General features: G+C 42.1%; 1 protein-coding gene across 18 annotated transcripts in view; it reads right to left on the bottom strand.

The window, feature by feature from the left end:
- The window catches only part of svila (supervillin a), a 268,368-nt gene that overhangs the window by 13,115 nt on the left and 234,592 nt on the right, over positions 1-20,661 (bottom strand). For 17 of the 18 annotated variants that reach the window (XM_063044309.1, XM_063044320.1, XM_063044308.1 and 14 more), the window contains 6 exons: positions 18,770-18,911; positions 14,779-15,055; positions 10,928-11,082; positions 10,194-10,299; positions 5,896-6,103; positions 897-1,030 (listed from right to left, as the gene is read on the bottom strand). In XM_063044309.1, the coding sequence (XP_062900379.1) occupies positions 897-1,030; positions 5,896-6,103; positions 10,194-10,299; positions 10,928-11,082; positions 14,779-15,055; positions 18,770-18,911 (1,022 nt within the window). The remainder of the gene's footprint in view (positions 1-896; positions 1,031-5,895; positions 6,104-10,193; positions 10,300-10,927; positions 11,083-14,778; positions 15,056-18,769; positions 18,912-20,661) is intronic. The other variant, XM_063044312.1, reaches the window with a different exon arrangement.

Here is a 20,661-nt window from a genome sequence, read left to right as displayed (position 1 = left end):
AAAGTGAGATGGAATTATTACTATTTTCAGCAATTTTATACATCAGAATGTACTTTGCTGTCACCAAAACACCACTTTGAACCTCTAATCTTCACCTAAGCCACTGTAACGACATATTTCATTCAGTGCATGGTACTGGCAGTCTTCAGTAAGTTCAGAGCAGTGATTTGACGTCACGACCATGTGACAATGCCCTCTTCTGTACTGAAGTGTTGATTTTTGTTTCATTATACCTCTATGCGGCACTTTGAGCTATTCCATTTCATTAAGAAGTTCTATAAAAATGGAAATTATCACTGATTTGGAAATGTGACATCAAGCTGTAATTGAATGCACTGTGATCCTTATTATGGTATATTTAAAGTAATAATCCTAGTATATATGCAAACGTATTGTACTTAACAACTCATCCTACATTTGATCAGAATATAATTAAAGATCAATGTACTGCATATATCTGGTAATGTTCCAGATTTCAGCAAATTAATCAATTGTTAAACTCCTCACAACCAGTAACCTTCTGTATATCATGCCATGTTTTATATTGTGACATGGGCAAATTTTTCTGCTCTTCTACATGCTGCAGACTGAGCTTGTGTGTTTTTGCCTCACACTAGAATAAAAAAAGAGCAAAAAGACTTTTGAACTCCTAAACCCCATCAGTTTTGACCCAAAACATGAGCTGACTGATAAACTCTTCTCGGGCTTCCAGCCAGGTACTGGTATCGATTATAATCTACTTTTCGATGACAGGGATGATGTCTGAAGAAGATGGCAGAGCTTGGTATCAAAACACTGGTTCCAATTGATACCTGTACCTGGCTGGACGCCCAAGAGTTTATTCGTCACATACACTGGGAAAGCATCAGATCCTTTTTTATGAGCAGAATGGTTACCTTGCAGCATGCAGTCGTAGGCTTTTCGATCTCTCCTGCCCAAAGCTTCAAAGAACGCCGCAGCCTCCGACCCTTCGTCACATTCATGTATAGTAACATTGCTACTACTGTGCAGTCCTGCCTCCAGTGGGCATCTGAATAAGGAAACATGGTTGGAAGCTCTGAGCTCTATTATAGTTACCATCTCACTGATCCAATTCTATTCAATTAACTAGAATATAGCCACATCAGAATGGAGTTGTCACCTAATAAAGTACAAAGTCATTTTAAAAAATGGCATAGCATTTATATCGAGCCTTTTAAAACAATTCTTTGCGCTTGGCGATCTACAGGGCAGCACAGTGGCATAATTAGTATAGTCATAGTCCCAGTGATCTGGTTTCAATCACAACAGTGCTGTCTGGGGGTTTGCACGTACACCCAGTGATGGCGCGGATTTTCTCCGGAAGCTGCAGTTTCTCCCGCAGATTGGTATGTTAATTGGCTACTGCAAGTTTGGCTTGGTGGTTGAGTGAGTACTGGAACCAGAAGAACGTTAAAAGGAACGTGTGGAGAACAAAATGGAATTAGTGCAAAAGCAGTGTGGATGGGTGTTAGAGTCACTAGGCCAAAGGGTCAGTGTAAATGATGCTCGACTCTGATTCTACAGAGCACTGAGCAATCTTCATGTCATAACATAGAAAAAACATAGATTGCTTTAATAGTGGTGGTTAAGGGACAAACATTATCAAGACTTTACATTGTGGTCAGCACAACGCTTTATAGTACAGGTGACCAGGGTTCAATTCCAGCCGCCGCCTGTCAGGAATTTGTATGTTCTCCCTGTGACCGCATGGGTTTCCTCCAGGTGCTCCAGTTTCCTCCCACAGTCCAAAGACATACCAGTTGGTCATTGTAAATTATCTGGGAATAAGGCTAGGATGAAATTAGGGGATTCTGGATGGCATGGCTCAAAGCGCCAGAAGGGTCGATTCCCTGCTGTATCTCAATAAATAAATAAATACTTGCATGTTCTTCTTCAAATAGTTGGATCTTTTCCATCTACCAGTGAGAGCAGATGGGAGCTCTGATTAATATTTGAAAAACAGCAGTCCTGACCACATTGCATTTGCTCAGCGCTGCACTGAATTCATAACATGAGGATTTTTGATTTAAGAAGTATTTTACAAAATGATGGAAGATAGTAAATTTATTATGATAGAGTATGATAGAGCAAAAATTAGTGGGAAGTTAGAGGACTGGGAAGTTTTTAAAAACCAACAGAAGGCAAATAAGAAGTCAGAAGGAGGGAAAAGATGAAATATAAAGATAAACTAGCCAACAATATTAAAGAGGATACCAACGATTTTTTCAGAATATATATATTCTGGTGAGAGTAGATATCTGACTGCTGAAAAATGATGCTAGAGAGGTAGTAATGGGGGACAAAGAAATGGTGGACGAACTGGATATGTATTTTGCATCAGCCTTCATTGTGGAAGACACTGGCAGTGTGCCGGAACTTCGAGAGTGTTGGGGGAAGGTGTGAGTGCAGTTGCTATTACCTTGGAGAAGGTGTTTGGGAAGCTGATAGGTCACCTGGACCAGAGGGACTATACCCAGGGTTCTGAAAGATGCAGCTCTAGAGATTGTGGAGGCGTTAATAATGATCTTTCAAGAATCACTAAATTCTGGCATGGTTCCAAAGGACTGGAAAACTGTAAATGTCACTTCACTCTTCAGTAAGGGAGGGAGGCAGAAGAAAGGAAATTATAGGCCAGTTAGTCTGACCTTAGTGGTTGGGAAGATGCTGGAGTCGATTGTTAAGGATGAGGTCTCAGGTTACTTGGAGGCAGATGATAAAATAAGCCAAAATAAGCATGGTCTCCTCAAGGGAAATCTTGCCTGACAAATCTGTTGGAATCCTTTGAGGAAATAACAGGAAGTATAGACAAAGGAGTCAGTGGATGTTGTGTACCTGGATTTTCAGAAGGCCTTTGACAAGGTGCTGCACCTGAGGCTGCTTAATCACGTCATGGGATAAACCCATGAAATCCATTTAGAAAGTATCCTATTATTGGGCATCCAACGTTTTATGCAATTAATCAACAAATTTTTGCAGTCACATTTTTTGCCTTTAATGGCATTATCACTTACTGAACATTTTATCAGTTGAATAACATCTGACTATAACCACATAACAATTACAGCACGGAAACAGGCCATCTCGGCCCTTCTACTCCATGCCGAACTCTTACTCTCACCTAGTCCCACCGACCTGCACTCAGCCCATAACCCTCCATTCCTTTCCTGTCCATATAGCTGTCCAATTTAACTTTAAATGACATTGAACCTGCGTCAACCACTTCTGCTGAAAGCTCGTTCCACACAGCTACCACTCTCAGTTCCCCCTCATGTTACCCCTAAACTTTTGCCCTTTAACTCTCAACTCATGTCCTCTTGTTTGAATCTCCCCCACTCTCAATGGAAAAAGCCTATCCACATCAACTCTATCTATTCCCCTCATAATTTTAAATACCTCTATCAAGTCCCCCCTCAACCTTCTATGCTCCAAAGAATAAAGACCCAACTTGTTCAACCTTTCTCTGTAACTTAGGAGATGAAACCCAGGCAACATTGGAGTAAATCTCCTCTGTACTCTCTCAATTTTATTGACATTTTTCCTATAATTTGGTGACCAAGCTACGAGCCCATGGTATTACAGGAAAGGTACTAGCAGGGATAGAGCACTGGCTGATTGCAAGGAGGCAAAGAGTGGGAATAAAGGGAGTCTTTTCTAGTTGGCTGCGGATGACTAGTGATGTTCCACAGGGGTCAGTGTTGGGACTGCTTCTTTTTGCGTTATACGTCAATGATTTAGAGGACGGAAGTGATAGCCTCTTAGCCAAATTTGCGGGTGATACGAAGGTAAGTGGAGGTAATACTGAAGAAGGACTTAGACAAATTAGGAGAATGGGCAAAGCAGTGGCAGATGGATTGCAGTGTCGGGAAGTGTACGGTCATGCACATTGGTTGATGGAATAAAAGCGTAGACATTTCCAAAATGGGGAGAAAATTCAAAAATCCGAGGTGCAAAGGGACTTGGGAGTCCTTGTGCAGAATTCCCTAAAGGTTAACTTGCAGATTGAGTCGGTGGTGAGGAAGGAAAGTACAATGTCAGTATTCGTTTTGTGAGGACTGGAATATAAAAGTAAAGATGTAATGCTGAGGCTTTATAAGGCATTAAGTCAGACCACACTTGGAGTATTGGGAGCAGTTTTGAATCCTGTATCTAAGAAAAACATGAGTTGGCATTGAAAAGATTCGAGAGGAGATTCACAAAAATAATTCCGGAAAGGGTTAACACATGTGGAGTGTTTGATGGCTCCGGGATTTCATTAAAAGCCTTTGAACGTTGAAAGGCCTTGATAGAGTGGATGTGGGGAGGATGTTTTCTAAAGCAGGGGAGGATGTTTTCTAAAGCAGGGGAGTGCAGGACCAGAGGCTTGGCTTCAGAATAAAGGGACATCCATTTATAACGGAGATGAGGAGGAATTTCTTTAGCCAGAGGGAGGCGAATCTATGGAATTTGTTGCCACAGGCAGCTGTGGAGGCCAAGTCACTGGGTGTATTTAAGGCAGAGTCCGATAGATTCTTTGTAAGTCAGGGCGTGAAAGGTTACCGGGAGAAGGCAGAAGGATGGAGTTGAGAGAGAAAATGGATCAGCCATGATGAAATGTCAAGAGCAGACTTGATGGGCTGAATGGCCTAATTCTGCTCCTATGTCTGATGGTCTAAAACAATACTTGTAATTTACTAACAGATAAAACTAATTTCAGTAAAAAAAATCTTGCGCACCACTCCTGGTGTGTTTAGTAATAACAATAATAATTTATCTTTTAAACATACCCCAAAAACAATTCATCTCTTGCACCCAAAATGACATTATATCTCCAATTAAAGGCTGTGAGATACAAGTCACAATACCACAGCTGGATGATAATTGGTTTGAATTCAATGCATTAGTTAAGCAGCTGCTTAATTTTCCAATAATATCAGCTAATCTTGACAGTACGTTTTGACCAGCTGTTTAACTGTGCACAAACAGCTCGTGCTGCAAACCAGATTGCTAACACTTTGGATTTCAAAAGTTATTTGGAACTGACCAGAACTTGGAAGTAAGCTAGGCATATCAACCCCGGCATCAGCACCAGGTCAGAGGATTTCCTAAACTGACTTCATAAAGCATGGTCACAGACAGCTGTACAGCCAAGTTATTAGATATATTCATGCGGAAGTTGATAGGTTCTTGATTATCAGGGCATCCAAGGTTACGGGAAGAAGGCAAGAGAATGGGTTTGAGTGGGATAATGAATCAGCCATGACGGAATGCCAGAGCAGATTCGATGGGCTGACTGCTCTAATTCTGCTTCTATGTCTTATGGTCTTAAACATCTCTTATTTAAAAGGCTGAAATAAGGACACATTTGCACACCTATCACCTGCCACTGACTTAAAATCATTCTTTGCCATCTCATTTGATGAAAGATCAGTGGCCTTGGATAGCTGTTTTTCACAGAAGACTATCTTCAGCAGATACTGATTTATTTCAAGTTCCTAGCATTTTGCTTCTGCATTATAACAACAGTAAGCATCAGCCCACCGTTGTTACTTCATCAGACACGAGGGACAAGTGTGGAATTTCATCATTCCTGAACCTCTGCCTCCCAGCACACATCACCTTACCATGGGTATAATTTCTCTACCTAATAAAGTTGCGGAAGCACCATTAACAGTTAAAGGCAGCTCTCACAGTCTTTATAAGCCTACTAGGAATGCTTAGTAAAACAGACAGCCACTGAGAGCTTTAAATAAGGATGCTGTTTCCTTCCGCAAAGAAAGCTTATAAATACAGTGGGACAGCTTGAAATATTGTGTTCAACAAAAGTTTGAACTGAGTATAATTAATCCACGTAACACTCGGTGTTTGAGAAATATTTGCATTGTCAGTTTTACTTACAGTTCTTTGATTTTGCTTGCTTCAGTCCTGCCTACTTCCTTCGTGTGTGGTTGTGCTTTACAGCCGTGCCATAGATAGATGACTGCCTTGGTGACATTCAGCAGAATCATCGAGGTCCTGGATCTCAGGCTGCTGCAATGACAAGCGACTTCAAGCAGATTCCCTTCCATTGGAAGCTCTCCCCGCACACAGTACAACCGCCAGTCACCTACAGAGGGCAGCATCAGAAAATCCATCACAATCAGCATTAATGTCAGTCCGACCCTCAGTGCTCCAGGAAACTCTTCCTACCTACCTCAGAAAGCTGGGGAAGGTTGTAAAGCAGAGTCCACAGAAAGCTGTAGATTAGCCACACACACACAGTAGCTCCTCCAGTCTTATTTATTTAGAGATATAGGACAGAAATAGGTCTACCCAGCCCAGTGAGCCCATGCTGTCCAGTTCTACCCATGTGACACTTTAACCTGCAAAATGTGGGAAGAACTTGGAGCATCTAGATGAAACCTACGTGGTCGCAGGGAGAATGTACCAACTCGTTACAGACAGCAGCTGATATAGCATTACAATAACTGCTCTGTTACCATGCTATCCATAGTCTATTGCACTTCCGATATTTTCACTAACTGTCTGATGGAATGCTTTACAGCTGTTAAGACTGTAAAGATAACCCGTGGAGTTCTAGTGAAGCTATTAAATCAGATCGAAAGTCCAAAGAATAAAATTGTCAGTTCTTTCCAGACACAAACTACCTGTGACTGACGTAAGCCTCTCTCGTTGTTATATCATACTATCTACGGGGATAGAAGCAAAAGTATTCTGGGAATCATTCCCCTTCACCTGTGGCACCTGCATCCACCGTCACCTCAGTCCCGCACACTGGCCACCAATGGGCTACCAGTGGGGACGCTATCCCTCAGCTAACCTAAAGCAATCAACAGTGCAGTCTCATTACCTGCAAAAGTAAAGGTCTGGAACAAAGACAGTGATTCCGAGAAGGTATGTGACATAGGGGGAAAAAGGAAGACGTTGGAGTTACAATATCTACAAAACTGGCCAAGTGACAACCAAGAATAACACTTGTCAGGGTGGGGAGAAGTTCATTCAGGTTACAACTTAAGGCAATCTCAGCCTATATCATAGTGAATGGCACTAGACTGACATTATTCACAAGGCCTGCCTTAAGACTGGGAACACGTTTCCTTTCCTAAATAACATTAACAAAGCATTCAATTTCTCTCATGCTAATAGTTTACCAGTTTCACTTCCATAAATTTCTACAGTTAGTCCGTGAGCCAGGACCTCACATTTGTGCCACCGGTACCATCTGGGGGAGTAATTCTTAGATTTTTGGCAAGGTATACACCCCTAGTGCTAGAAAATATGTGGTAGCATTGCAGCAGTGGTAGCTTTCTGTGAGGGGACTGGGAGCTGCACCTCCATGCTATAAGAACCATGACCCCATGGTGCTTTGCCTATGATAAGATGAATTACGCCAGGTACCTGTCCCCTTACTTTGCTCAGATGATGAACCTCCCAGAGAAGAATCCTTCTGTGTATGAGGCCTTCAAGACAGGCCAATTCTCAGTGCAGCTGTCAAGTAACAACCCCTTTGGGCAGATCCCTGTGGACCAGGCTATTGAAGCCACAGTGAACAAAGACACACAGACTCCTGGAGGCACATCACGGTTCAGCCCGAATGCTGGAGCTATCAAGCGTTACTACATAACAGCTGGGCACCGCAGTGCATTCCTGGGACTGTTAAGGGAGATGGTGCAAGGCAACAAATCAGAGCTTTGTCATACGGAGCTACAGCGCCAAGCATCCAGAAAGATGAGGAAGCAGTTTCAGCAGCGGTTAGCCTCACACATGAATGGGTCAACCCATTTGGAGAGAAGCGGGACCTCATTAGCATCTCTACGGCAAAGGCAGTCCACAAGGATATTGCCTCCAACCTGATGAAGGCATATGAGATTGGTGAGCAATGCTATGCAACCTTCAAGGATGAGAGACCAGAGGAAGACCCACCAGCAAAGAAATTCCATGACCCAATGAAAACCAACAAGCTGAAAACATTCAGTGATATGCGTAAGTAGAGAGAAGTGAAATCAAATAGGAGGGTGATCATCTTGAAAGCAGACATGTCTTTGTTTGGACGCATCATAGTGACGGAACAAGGGTGCAGTCTACGTATGGAGGATATCCTTTCTCATCCCCTTGGACCATTGCCCTGGGCCCTGTCCACACCAGAAGGATTGCTGGGAAAGACAAATAAAGCTACTTTAGCCCCAGTCTTGCAGAAAAATGTAGCAGTCGAAGAGCAACTCCCAGAAAACTCTGCTACAGTGGTTGACGGAATGAACTTGGTCCAAAGAGTGAAAAGTGATCATGTTACTTGAGATGCTGCCACAACAGTTTTGGGTGTAGCTCTGAGGGAAGGCAGTCAGAGTAGTAGAATAGATGTTGTGTTCAACACATACAAGGAGAACTCTACCAAGAACAGTGAAAGATCTCTACGGTGTGAAGAGACTGGTCATGAGTTGCAAGGTATCACAGGCACATAGATGGTGAGGCAGTGGAGGAGCTTCAGTAACAAAGTCTCATTAGCTTCAGAGTCCATGAATGGAGGAAGGCGGAGTACAGAGCAAAGCTACAGGAGAAGATTCTGTATGCAACTGTGAATGACAAATGTTACAGAATTACATCTCAAGACAGTGAGGAGGTGTCGGCTCTTCAGTGTCAAGAGAAGACACAGATGTCTTTATCATGTCCTTAGCATTTTGTGACAAGATTGAGGCCCCATTGTTCCAGAAATGTGGCACTTGAACCCGTACAAAGCTTGTAGGCATCAGGAAGGTTGCTGCCACTGTTGGTATAGAGGTTTGTAAGGGCTCTCATCGGGTTGCACGCATATACAGGATGTGACACTGTAAGTGCTTTTGCAGGCAAAGGAAAGACAAGTGCCCTGAAACTTCTGACCAGCAACACGGAAACTCAGGACACATTCTTAGAGTTGGGTCAGGAATGGGACCTCTCCCCATAACTGATGGACAAACTGGAGGCATTTACACGTCTCCTGTATGCCCCAAAAGCATCCATCACCGAAGTCAATGAGCTCAGGTATCACCTTTTCTGTGCCAAAAAAGGGGAAATTGAAAGTCATCAACTCCCACCATGCAAAGGCTGCTTAACAAAATATGCACAGCAAGCCAACTACCAGTCTGGTATATGGAGAAGATGTTTGGAGAAGGACCCACACGTGCCAAGCCCTGTTGGCAGAGGATGGAAGATGGAGAGAGAAGGCAAAGCTGAACAGTTGGTGGTGCACTGGATGGAAGGCCAGCCAGCATCCCATGCCGTCCTGGATCTACTGGCCTGTAACTGTCCAAAAAAATGTTCACTCCCAAGATGTATGTGTGTTGCAAATGGCCTCAGGTGTACTGACATGTGTAGACTGGCAGACTGTGAGAACCAGGCATCCACCTCAGAGAGTGTGGAAAGTTCAAATGAAGATGTGGAAGACATGGAAAATTTGGAAAATTATTATGATTATTAATACATTATGAAAGTATGGAAAACAAAGTATGGAAAGCAGTCTTTGATTAAATATATTCATTTTACAACCAAATGGGGCCTAGGTTATGGCCATGTGGAACCCCACATTTGAATTATTGTACAGTAATTCTATATGCTATGACAAAAGCTTAAGATTGTTTTGATTTGATACAACAATATGGAAAATATCATGACATTGATAAAACTCCAGAAATCTCTCCAAATAAGGTTTTATACCTTTGGGGGGGGGTGGGGGTGGCGGTGGGGTGGGGTAACATTTTCTGCTGTACTGATGTTAATATGGAATATATACAAAAAGTGATTACTTATTTGAAGTAATAAAGCTACCACTGGTGCAATGCTATCACATACTTTCTAACTCTAGAGATGTATACCTTGCCAAAAATCACTATTATTAGTGATTATTCCCCTCAGATGGTACTGACCAGCCCTACTGGCTCACAGACTAAGTGACGTCAAGACCTCTAGCTTCCATTTCAGAGATTAACCAGCAGAACAAGTATACATAGATTGCACACACTCAAATTTCCTGTAATCCAAGCATTGGAAAAGAAGTGGGGAAGACTTGCATCAGAAAAATGTAAGTTTTGTTCTTCTCTGAGTGAGAGGATTTGATTGCATTGCACTGTTGGATCTGTCTATACCCCAAGTATCTCTGAGCCTGGCAGCAACAGTTAAGCATTAAGAGGAAACATCTAACAAAATACAAAGCCTGGGGCTTTTACTTTGTGAACTTTCTTCTTCCTCTTCTCTTTTACCAGCATGCACAACCATTCCTCCCCGAAAGAGTTGCAGGAAACAGGGTGGTTCTTTCCCCTGAAGAACCTGTACCTGAAATGATACAACACAAAACAAAAAAAAAATGAGAGCACTGGTATTAAACGTGATATTTCAGTCATTGACAATGACATCATTTTCAGTTTCATGTTTAATGATAAATGCAGGGTAGGAAGAGAGCACAACTAGGGGACACAGTCCTAGTGGAAGTGGAAAGATTTAAAAGCGACCCAAATGGCAAGTTTCTCACACAGCAGGTGGTGTGTATATGGAATGAGTTGCCAGAGGAAGTGGTTAGGCCAGGTACAACAGCATCATTTGAGGATGACGTGGAGGGGTGAGGCTTGTGGGGCAAATTCAGGAAGTTGGGACTAGCTGAGTGAGCACTGTGGTCAGCATGGACATGTTGAGCCAAGGGGCCTGTATCCATGTTGGAATGCTCAGTATTCCATGTATTTGTGAGAACGACAATAAACCTGGCTTTGATTTTGATTGCTCACTAACTCCATGTACTTGTAACAACCACAATAAACCTGGATTTGTTTTTGATTATCTTTCTCTAAAGTACTCCCTCACTGGCAACTTCATCCCTTATCAAACCATATGTTTTAGTTCCTGATATCCTAATATGGCACCATTGCCTTGTTCTGTTTTGTATACGTTGTCCATCTTGTCGTCTCACCTGTGCTCCCCGTTCCTCATCCAACTCAACAGTCATCAGAGCAGAAGTCCCTTTCTCATTCACAGTTGAGTGACGGCCTTGCCAGAAGAAGTACGCACATTTCTCCTTTCCAACTGCGGTGTTTCGTACAAGTTCTGATTTCTGCCTTTTGCCAACTATGGTGAACACAAGTAAAATCAAAACAATTTTGCCTTTGACATCTCAAAGGATTTTCTGCAGAGTTAAAGAAGCCACCTGCATAAAGAACTAATTCTCTTTAACTTTTGTTTAAAAAATATTCTTGACTCATTTCTATTCTGCAAACCTGCATGTATTGTGAAAGGCTCATATACTTTTCATGTAGTGGGGTGTTTCAGCAGTAAAGAAACATTGAAAACAGCAAATCAGAGGGCAGCTTTGCACTGAATGATGTTGTTTCCTCACTGATTTAAAAAAAATCATATAGGACACAAAATGCATTGACAATTTGCTATTGTGGATTTTATGTTTCATCATAATGAAAGTTGTGGAACCATTATTGTTATTGCACAAAAATTAATTTGGAATTGACTAAGATTCTGACTTGCTCTTGCAGAGGTTTTAAATAATTCTGATTTTGTTCTCTTTAAGTGGTCCCTTACCATTAACAACATAGAAACATAGAGAAAACCTACAGCACAATACAGGCCCTTTGGCCCACAAAGCTGTGCCGAACATGTCCCTACCTCAGAAATTATTAGGGTTACCCATAGCCCTCTATTTTTCTAAGCTCCATGTATCTATCCAAAAGTCTCTTAAAAGACCCTATCGTATCCGCCTCCACCACCGTTGATGGCAGCCCATTCCACACACTCACCACTCTCTGTGTAAAAAATTTACCCCTGACATCTCCTCTGTACCTGCTCCCAAGCACCTTAAACCTGTGCCCTCTTGTGGCAGCCATTTCAGCCCTGGGAAAAAGCCTCTGACTATCCACACGATCAATGCCTCTCATCATCTTGTACACCTCTATCAGGTCATCTCTCATCCTCCGTTGCTCCAAGGAGAAAAGGCCGAGTTCATTCAACCTGTTTTCATAAGGCATGCTCCCCAATCCAGGCAACGTCCTTGTAAATCTCCTCTATGGTTTCCACATCCTTCCTGTAGTGAGGCGACCTGAACTAATCAGGGTCCTATATAGCTGCAACATTACTTCTCAGCTCCTAAATTCAATTCCACGATTGATGAAGGCCTTCTTAACTACAGAGTCAACCTGTACAGCTGCTTTGAGTGCCCTATGGAGTCGGACCCCAAGATCCCTCTGATCCTCCACTCCAAGAATCTCACCATTAATACTATATTCTGCCATCATATTTGACCTACCAAAACAACCACTTCACACTTACCTGGGTTGAACTCCATCTGCCACCTCTCAGCCCAGTTTTGCATCCTATCAGTGTCCCGCTGTAACCTCTGACAGCCCTCCACACTATCCACAACACCCCCAACCTTAGAGTCAACGGCAAACTTACTAACCCATCCCTCCATTTCCTCATCCAGGTCGTTTATAAAAATCACAAACAGTAAGGGCTCCAGAACAGATCCCTGAGGCACTCCACTGGTGACCGACCTGCATGCAGAATATGATCCGTCTACAATTCTGGATCCACAAAGCAATGTCCCCTTGGATTCCATGCCTCCTTACTTTCTCAATAAGCCTTGCATGGGATACCTTATCAAATGCCTTGCTGAAATCCATATACCCATGAAGCTTTGACATTGCTGATGGTAAGGGGACCTCATTTCAGAAGGCTGATCCAAGATAGGTGATTTATTGAACGGTCTCCAGTACAGTTCTCTTTTTTTAATCACCCATTCACAGCCAAAATGACTCTGCACACATAAAAATTCAGTTTAAGTGAGTGGTCCAATTATAACTTAAGGGTGATTATTGAACAGGGATCAGATAAAATGTCGGTCAGTCACTTACCAATGTGATTTTCCTGCCTCTCTGATTTGTTCTGATCTCAAGCAGTTCTTTTAAGCTGCTGTGGGGGACCCCACAAGTGAGGCGAATAGTCCTGCTTCAAATACCGATTGGAGCAGGGGAATGGCAGGATGCTGTAATATTGAAGGGGGAAGAGGGATGTCCTACCCAGCAGGGCTGCATAGGACAAAGAAACACACACATGTAGGGATTGGTATTGCACGTGTGCTCAGAGAAGGGAGTGACAGGTGGCTAGGTTAGGCTGCACACTGAACGGTCTGCATTGGGAAAATGGAGGGGAGGGGGTCACAGATTCAGAGGATTGAGAGGGAAAGGGATGGGTCCAAGAGGGAATCGAATGAGTGAAGGGGAAGAGAGCTGAGAGGGAAAGCTCCCCTCAACACCCCCCAAGTGGTCTTTCTTCTGCGGGCTTTCTCCCCTCCCCAGCTGCCATCAACAATGCCTCCAGAGCCTGTTGCTAATGGGATAGTTGGTATTCAGTGATGGAGCATGGGGCTTTTCCTCAGGGCTGGAAAGCAACAGAGTAACGGGGGTGAGGACAGGCTGAGGTAACGGGGGTGAGGAGGATGGAAGGAAAGAGAGGGAGAAGGAAGGGGAAAAGCCTGGAACAACGCTGTGTTTATGGGTGGTACCACCACAAGAACAAACCCGAACGTCTGGCAAAGGGAGCGTCATGACTTGACTTGGGAAAATGTAAAACAACTTCTGAAACATGAATGCACATGATTTCATTCTGCAAACCACCCAGAAAAATCTTCCTGCCACTCCTTTTCTGCAAGCAACTGAAACAGCCATAAGTAGTGACCGTCCTGTACACTGAGGCAAAGTTGATATAACCTCACCAACAAGGAGGAGCATCAACCACTTTAGAAGGCAATTCCCGATCTTACAAAAATTGACTCTAGCAGGGAAGCCTTTCCATATTTCTACATATTGATCTTATGTCTGCTATATGATGGCATGCAAGTCATGATCTTAATCGACGCGTCACCCCAGAACCAATCTCAGTGCAGACTAGTGTTAAACAAAGCTACATCATCATCCTGTTTCTTTAGACTTCCTTGCTGCAAGGTTATACCTCATCTCTGACAATTATTCTGCTGGAGTGGAGTTAATTGAGACAAATGAGAACCTATTCAACTAATGTTGCTTCTACTCCAGAACCAAGGTCACTTGAACCTCAGCATCACGCCATGCAACACAGAAAGCACTGATGTATGCACAAATTTAGAGACTGAGCTCCCAAGTCATTGTTAACTCGCTCATTGATGCATTTGAAAGGAAATGATGGTGATGAGAACTTCAGGTCCATGCATTGGGAGAAGGCAGGACCAACATACCAAACTCAATCTCACCCCCACACCTCCTGCACCACTCACGGCAGAGACTGTGGGGCCCGCATTGACTTCATCAGCCATTTCAGAACAGGATCCATTATTCCCCCCTAGAGGCAAGGAGAAGTGACAGTGTGTCTGTGGGCCTCAGCTCACTTTTCCCATGACAACTCTTGCTGCCATGATTCATTCCCACTTGTTTGCCTTGGCACCAAGCCAGGTATTGGCAAGGCTCTGGGACACTGTACATACACAAGGTGTGGGTCCAGCCACCATGCGTCAGGGCTCCATGATTCATGGTTAAAACAGAGGCCAACTCTCAAATAGAGAGAGACCACAACTTAAAAATTTTTTTGTTCCAACAAGGGAACCCAGGATTTAAACATTAACTATTTTACTTTCTGCAAATGCTGCCTCACTTGCTAAGACTTTCAAGCGTTTACTGTGATAATTATAAAAGTTTTTGTTTTCCCAATTGTCCAATTCTGTATAGCTCATGGTTATAATGTTAATCAAATAGCATTCATTAATTGGGTATCATCAGTACTAACCTGTGGTGCTCACCAGGTACTTCCATTTCACCACGTATGTGTCTCCTTCATGAAACTGTCCAATGCTCTGCTTGGGTAATCTGCTGTAGTCATACTCAAGTATGTGCCACACATCAACTGAGAGATTAGTGATCTCAAACTGCCTTCCATCTTCGCCCTCTACAACTCCATAACCGCGCCCAATATTCAGCCCATCCAGTGACGTTCCAACTGGGACTGGTGACAGAGGAATCATCAAAGAGACGTCATATGGTTTAAGGTCAACGCCATGGTCCTGCTTCATGGGAAAAAGGTGAGAGTCAGAGTTGTATAGCGCATATATACTTTGATAATAAATTAACCTTTCAACCTTTAATTTCATTTCAGTGAGCACTGTTTGAGCTTCAAAAACAATTTTATAGGAAATAAGAAACACTAACGCCCGGTTAATAAAAAGATGTAATTCCTTTTTCTCCTTTTTTTTTCCAAAAAGCACATTTCCAAAGCTATTTAAAAATTTTATTTCAATTGTAACTAAAGTTAAATGAAAACCCGATTCGTGCCATTTCCAATGGTCAACTTAAATTAATCCTCAATTAATTTCATTTTATACAAGTATAATCTTGAAGTATAAAGAGACAGTATTTGATAATCATAAATGTTTAATTTCAACACAAATTATAGATCATTTTCAAATTAACAGCTTTGGGGAGAATTAGTAAAGTTGCATGGCAATAATTGCAACACCTCAGCTGGCAGCATTTATAACTAAGCCCTCAAAATACAAAAAAAATCACAACAGCATCTTGAAAGAAATAAAGAACCTTTTGCAAATTGAACACCTTTTTACTGGAACTGACTGCATGTATGGAATGCTAATTTTCAGACTGTTAGTGATGCAAATTTTAAAAAAAAGTAAAATTATTATAGATCTACATCAGTGAAGTAGCTAACATCCTGTATATACATATTACAGCCATAAAATTGTACAGCACAGAAATAGGCCCTTTGGCCCATCTAAGATGGTCAAATTTGCCTCTACATCCAACCTTTTTTATGGCATGGACCAATACCATTAAGCAAGGGGTCCAGGTTGGAAACCCTGCTCTAAACCTTTTCCATCCATGGTTTTTAAATCTCATTATACCTGCCCCAACCACATCCTCTGGCAGCTTGTTTCATATACTGACTACCCTTTGCATGAAGTAGTTGCCCCTAAAGTCCCTTCTCGCCTTAAACCTACGGCCTCTATCTTTTGATTCCCTTTCTCTGTGAAAAATAGCGTTCACCCTGAATATGCCATTCATGATTTCATACATATCTATAAGATCACTCCTCAACCTTCTCGGTTCCAAGTCCACCTTTCCTTTCACTATAATTCACATCCCTAGATCCTGGCAACATTCTTGTAAACATTTGCACTCAATTTAATGATGCATTTTTGTTAAGAGCTTATTCAAACTACACAGTCCTGCAGATGTGACCTCTCCAGTGTTTTTGTACCTTGAAATCCTATGCACAGGATTCTGCTAACATTATTTTAACCAATATTTAAAGCACAACCCCACTTCACTAACAGTTCTAATGGTTAATAACCTACACTAGTTAAATCCTCAGTTAAATTTCAGCCAATAGTTGCAGCTAATGGAAATAAAAATCGAGGTTAACTTGCTTCCACTTCAGTTCTCTGGGCATGTAATTTGTTTCATCCTCTCTGGTTCCTTCAAATGGCGACATCGTTTTCCTGATTTTCCTCACAAACATCAATCGCTATGCTACTTCAAGTTTCTTTCTCAAAACTCTAAATAATTGATTCCTCACCTCCATAAGATCATAAGATATAGAAGTTGGATTCGGCTTTTTGGCCCATTGTGTCTGCTCTGCCATTTCATCATGGCTGATCCAATTTTCCTCTCAGCCCCAATCTCCTGCCTTCTCCCCATATCCCTTCATGCCCTGACTAATCAAGAATCTATCAACCTCTGCCTTAAATATACATAAAGACTTGGCTCCACAGCCGCTTGCGGCAAAGAATTGCACAGATTCACCACTCTCTGGCTAAAGAAATTCCTCATTTCTGTTCTAAAAGGACACCCCTCTATTCTGAGGCTGTCTCCTCTGGTCTTACACTCTCCCACCATAGGAAACATCCTCTCCACATCCACTCCATCAAGGCCTTTCACCATTTGATAGCTTTCAATGAGGTCACCCTCAATTCTCATGAATTCCAGTGAATACAGGAACCAGAGCTATCAGATACTCTTCATATGACAAGCCATTCAATCCTGGAATCATCTTTGTGAGCATCACCTTGCCCAATTCTATCCATCAGTATATATGCTAGGTTTCCTGTCATTCAAATGCTTCTGAAACTAAATCCACTTTACTTCCCTCATCTGATAAACCATTAAGAAAAAAACTGTTTATTAAAACTGGAATGCTAACTAAAGTTCAAAATGGGTCTCTATGCTGAGATAGGGTGGTTGGAATTGGTGGATGAACTCAGCAGGTTGGGCAGCATCAGTTAGGAACGATGACTCGACATTTCGGGCCGGAACCCTTCGTCAGGGCTGAAGAATGAAAGATGGGGAAGGATTTGAAGAATGCTTGTAGCTTCAGTTGAAAGACCAGTAATTTGAAAGACAAAGGGGTGGGGGAGGGGAAGCATTTACGTCATAGCCCTGAAAACAATGGGTAGTAGAAGAAGGAGGCGGAACCATGAGGGAGCTGGGGGAGGGGGTAGAGTGAAATAGGGATAGAGGAAGGGAGGGGGAGGGAATTACCGGAAGTTGGAGAATTCTATATTCATACCAAGGGGCTGGAGACTACCTAGACGGTATATGAGGTGTTGCTCCTCCAACCTGTGTTTAGCCTCATCATGGCAGTAGAGGAGGCCATGTATGGACACATCTGAATGGGAATGGGAAGCAGAGTTGAAGTGGGTGGCTACCGGGAGATCCTGTCTGTTGTGGCGGACGGAGTGGAGGTGCTTGACGAAGTGGTCCCTCATTGAATGGGGGTACATTACACGGCATCCACACAAATGTGATTTCCAGTTTGGCGGGGCCGAAGGCTGTTTCCCCTAGATGACCACGAGCTGGGCGAGCCTGAGAGTTACATAAACATACCTTTTTTTTAAACAAAGGATGATTCAGCTTTTTTACCCTCACCTTCCTAAGCAGAACGGCGCGACCAGACGAGCTGCTGCCCTGAACGACCTGGGTTCAATCCTGATAGTCGTTGCTGTTGGCATGGAGATTGCATATTCTCCCTGTGACCACATGGTCACATGCCAAAGACCTGTGTTTTGATACTGAACACTGTAAACTGACAATAGTAGGTAGGTGAATGGTGAAATACTGTGGGGGTGATGGTGTAGATGGGAACAGGGAGAGGATACAATGGAATTAGCATAGTATTTATGTAAGTTGGTGATGGTTGGCCTAGATTGGTGGGACCTGTATAACTACCCCCCACTTTTTACTGGATTTATGATTATTTATTAATTTTCTGAATGATGAGGGAAGAGGCACCATCATGAATCAGTTGGGTCAATAAACCTATTTCTGTGTAGTAGACTTGAGGTGATATATACAAAACCTTACATTCTTATAAAGGCTATCAATACACAGCTCTGGTTGGTCAAGACTGGCATGAGCTAAGGAACAAATACAGATAAACAGGGGTGAAGGAAGAATCTAACTCGAGGGCTGAATGTACAAGAGGGCTGGAACGTATTATTTGCATCAATTGATAGATGCAGAAAACTATTACTGTGACATTGGAACCCTGAAGTAGTACCTCGTCATAATACTCAAGTGAAAAGCTCCTTGGGGAAAAAAAAACAACTTGGTGAGGCTGTAGAATTTCTGTAAACTGTCAAAAAACTTTATAGTTCCAATGTATTCAATGTCATCAATCTATCACATTTTACACACCACAACAGTTGCTTAATCCTTCCATAAAGGATTAACTTTACTACTTCATGAGTAAAGTAATGAAAGAGTTTCACCTTGTGCTCCTCTTCAGCTGCAGATTTTGGTGAGGGCTTCTTTAAGTCCACCCAGTCCAGAAACTTTTCCTTAAACAAAATAGTTTCATTGTGCTCGGTCAGCCTGCCAAAAATGGCCCAATCAGGACGACCTTGACCTTTTCTGCCCGCAAAAAAAAAAGGACACTGGTAGGATTAATATTAACATTGTGCTCATGGGTTAAATGGTCTCTGCTACGTGGTAGTATCCTATCTTAGGTAGTAAGAATTCTGTAACTTGTAGATGTTCTGCCTACATATATGGGAGTGGAGGACTGGAAGACTACAAATGCAAACTGTTATTTCACAGGAATGCTTTTAGACCAAACAGCCACAGGCCGATTAATCTAATATCATTGGAGCGCAAGTGATTGAAAGTAAAATATTGAGGGACAGTATAAATTTTCAAGTGGAAAGGTGTAGATAAATCAGCAACAAAATTGTCAGGCAAATGTTGAGTGAATTTTCTTTCAGGATATAACAAAGAGATCAATGAGGGCAATGTATTTGATAGATTTTTAAATAGGATTTTGCAAGATCTTACAAGGCACACTAACCTGAATAGTTTAAAGCACATAGGACTAGGGGAAAATGGTAAACTGGATAGAAAATTGGCTTGTGGCAAAGTATGAAAGATGACAGTTCACAGCAGTTTTGTGATTCAAATGATGTTTGCATGAGTAGAACTCAGTACTACATCCACAGATTTTCATGGCATATGTAAATAATTTAGACCTGAATGCAGGGAGAATGATTACAAAGTTTGGAAGTGATGCAAAAATGGTTTGCAATGAGGAAGTAAAAAATTTAATCTGCATGAAGATATTGGTTGCCAGAAAAGGATTAAGTGGCACTTAATTTGGATGGGTGTGAACTAAGGAATTTGAGAGTGGGTAAACAAGGCAAAGGAATACTCAGAAAACAATGGGATAATTGGAAGAGCATATCAACAGTGTAGCCTTGAGGAGGGTGGCTGCAGACACTCTAAAACTGAAGAGATAGAAAGAGTGACAAATGCAGATAAGAGATGGTTCATTGGCTGAGGCATAGAACATAAGAGGTGGTCATTCTAGAACTGCACAAAACATTGATTAAGCCAAAGTTAATGTACCTCATGAGTTATGGATTTTGTGATACAGAGAGGATGATGAAGGACTAGAGAGAGTACAGGAAAGGAAGTTGTAAACTTCCTTCTGTATATGAGGAGAGTGAGTTTGGCCTGGATTGTTTAGGGGAAACTTGATTAATGTATATAAATGAGCAAGAGACTAGATGCAACAGAGAGGAAGGACCCAGTTTCTTCAGCAACGATTACTAACAAGGGCATTGACTTAGAGTGATTGGTAGAATGATTAAAGGCTGAGGAAATAAAAGGCAAAATCCATAACTCATGCAGTACATTAACTGTGGCCTAACCAGTGTTTGGTACCATTTTGGGGCAGCCACTTCTTATGTTCTGTGCCTCAGCCAATAAAATACATCTTATTTGTATTTAGATCAGCAGATGAGAGGATCTGAAATCAACTATCTGGAAAAAATAGAAGTTCAAACCTCCTTTGGGTCTGAAAATACTTTATGTTGGATATGCTCATGCTTTGAACCACTGGAGATCAACCAAAAATGGGGAGTGAGATAGGCTGCACTCTATATTCAATAAAGGCAGACTTAACACCCATCTCGTAAAATGAAGTAACTCTCTGCATTCTGAGAGTTACTGTGAAAATTTATTATTATTTGGCCATTAAAATAACTAACAGTCCACACTTTCATTACAGTTCATGTCAGATAGGCTGGTAGCTCAGAAATCACAAATTGGCACAGTCATTGACTTCTCAAAACTTCACATTTCTCTATTAAATTTCAACTGGGAGGTG

The sequence above is a fragment of the Mobula hypostoma genome, chromosome 3 (genome assembly GCF_963921235.1).
Source record: "Mobula hypostoma chromosome 3, sMobHyp1.1, whole genome shotgun sequence".
NCBI classification, from domain to species: domain Eukaryota; kingdom Metazoa; phylum Chordata; class Chondrichthyes; order Myliobatiformes; family Myliobatidae; genus Mobula; species Mobula hypostoma.
Note: the sequence above shows the minus strand (reverse complement) of the source record. Positions and strands in the feature narration are given on the sequence as shown.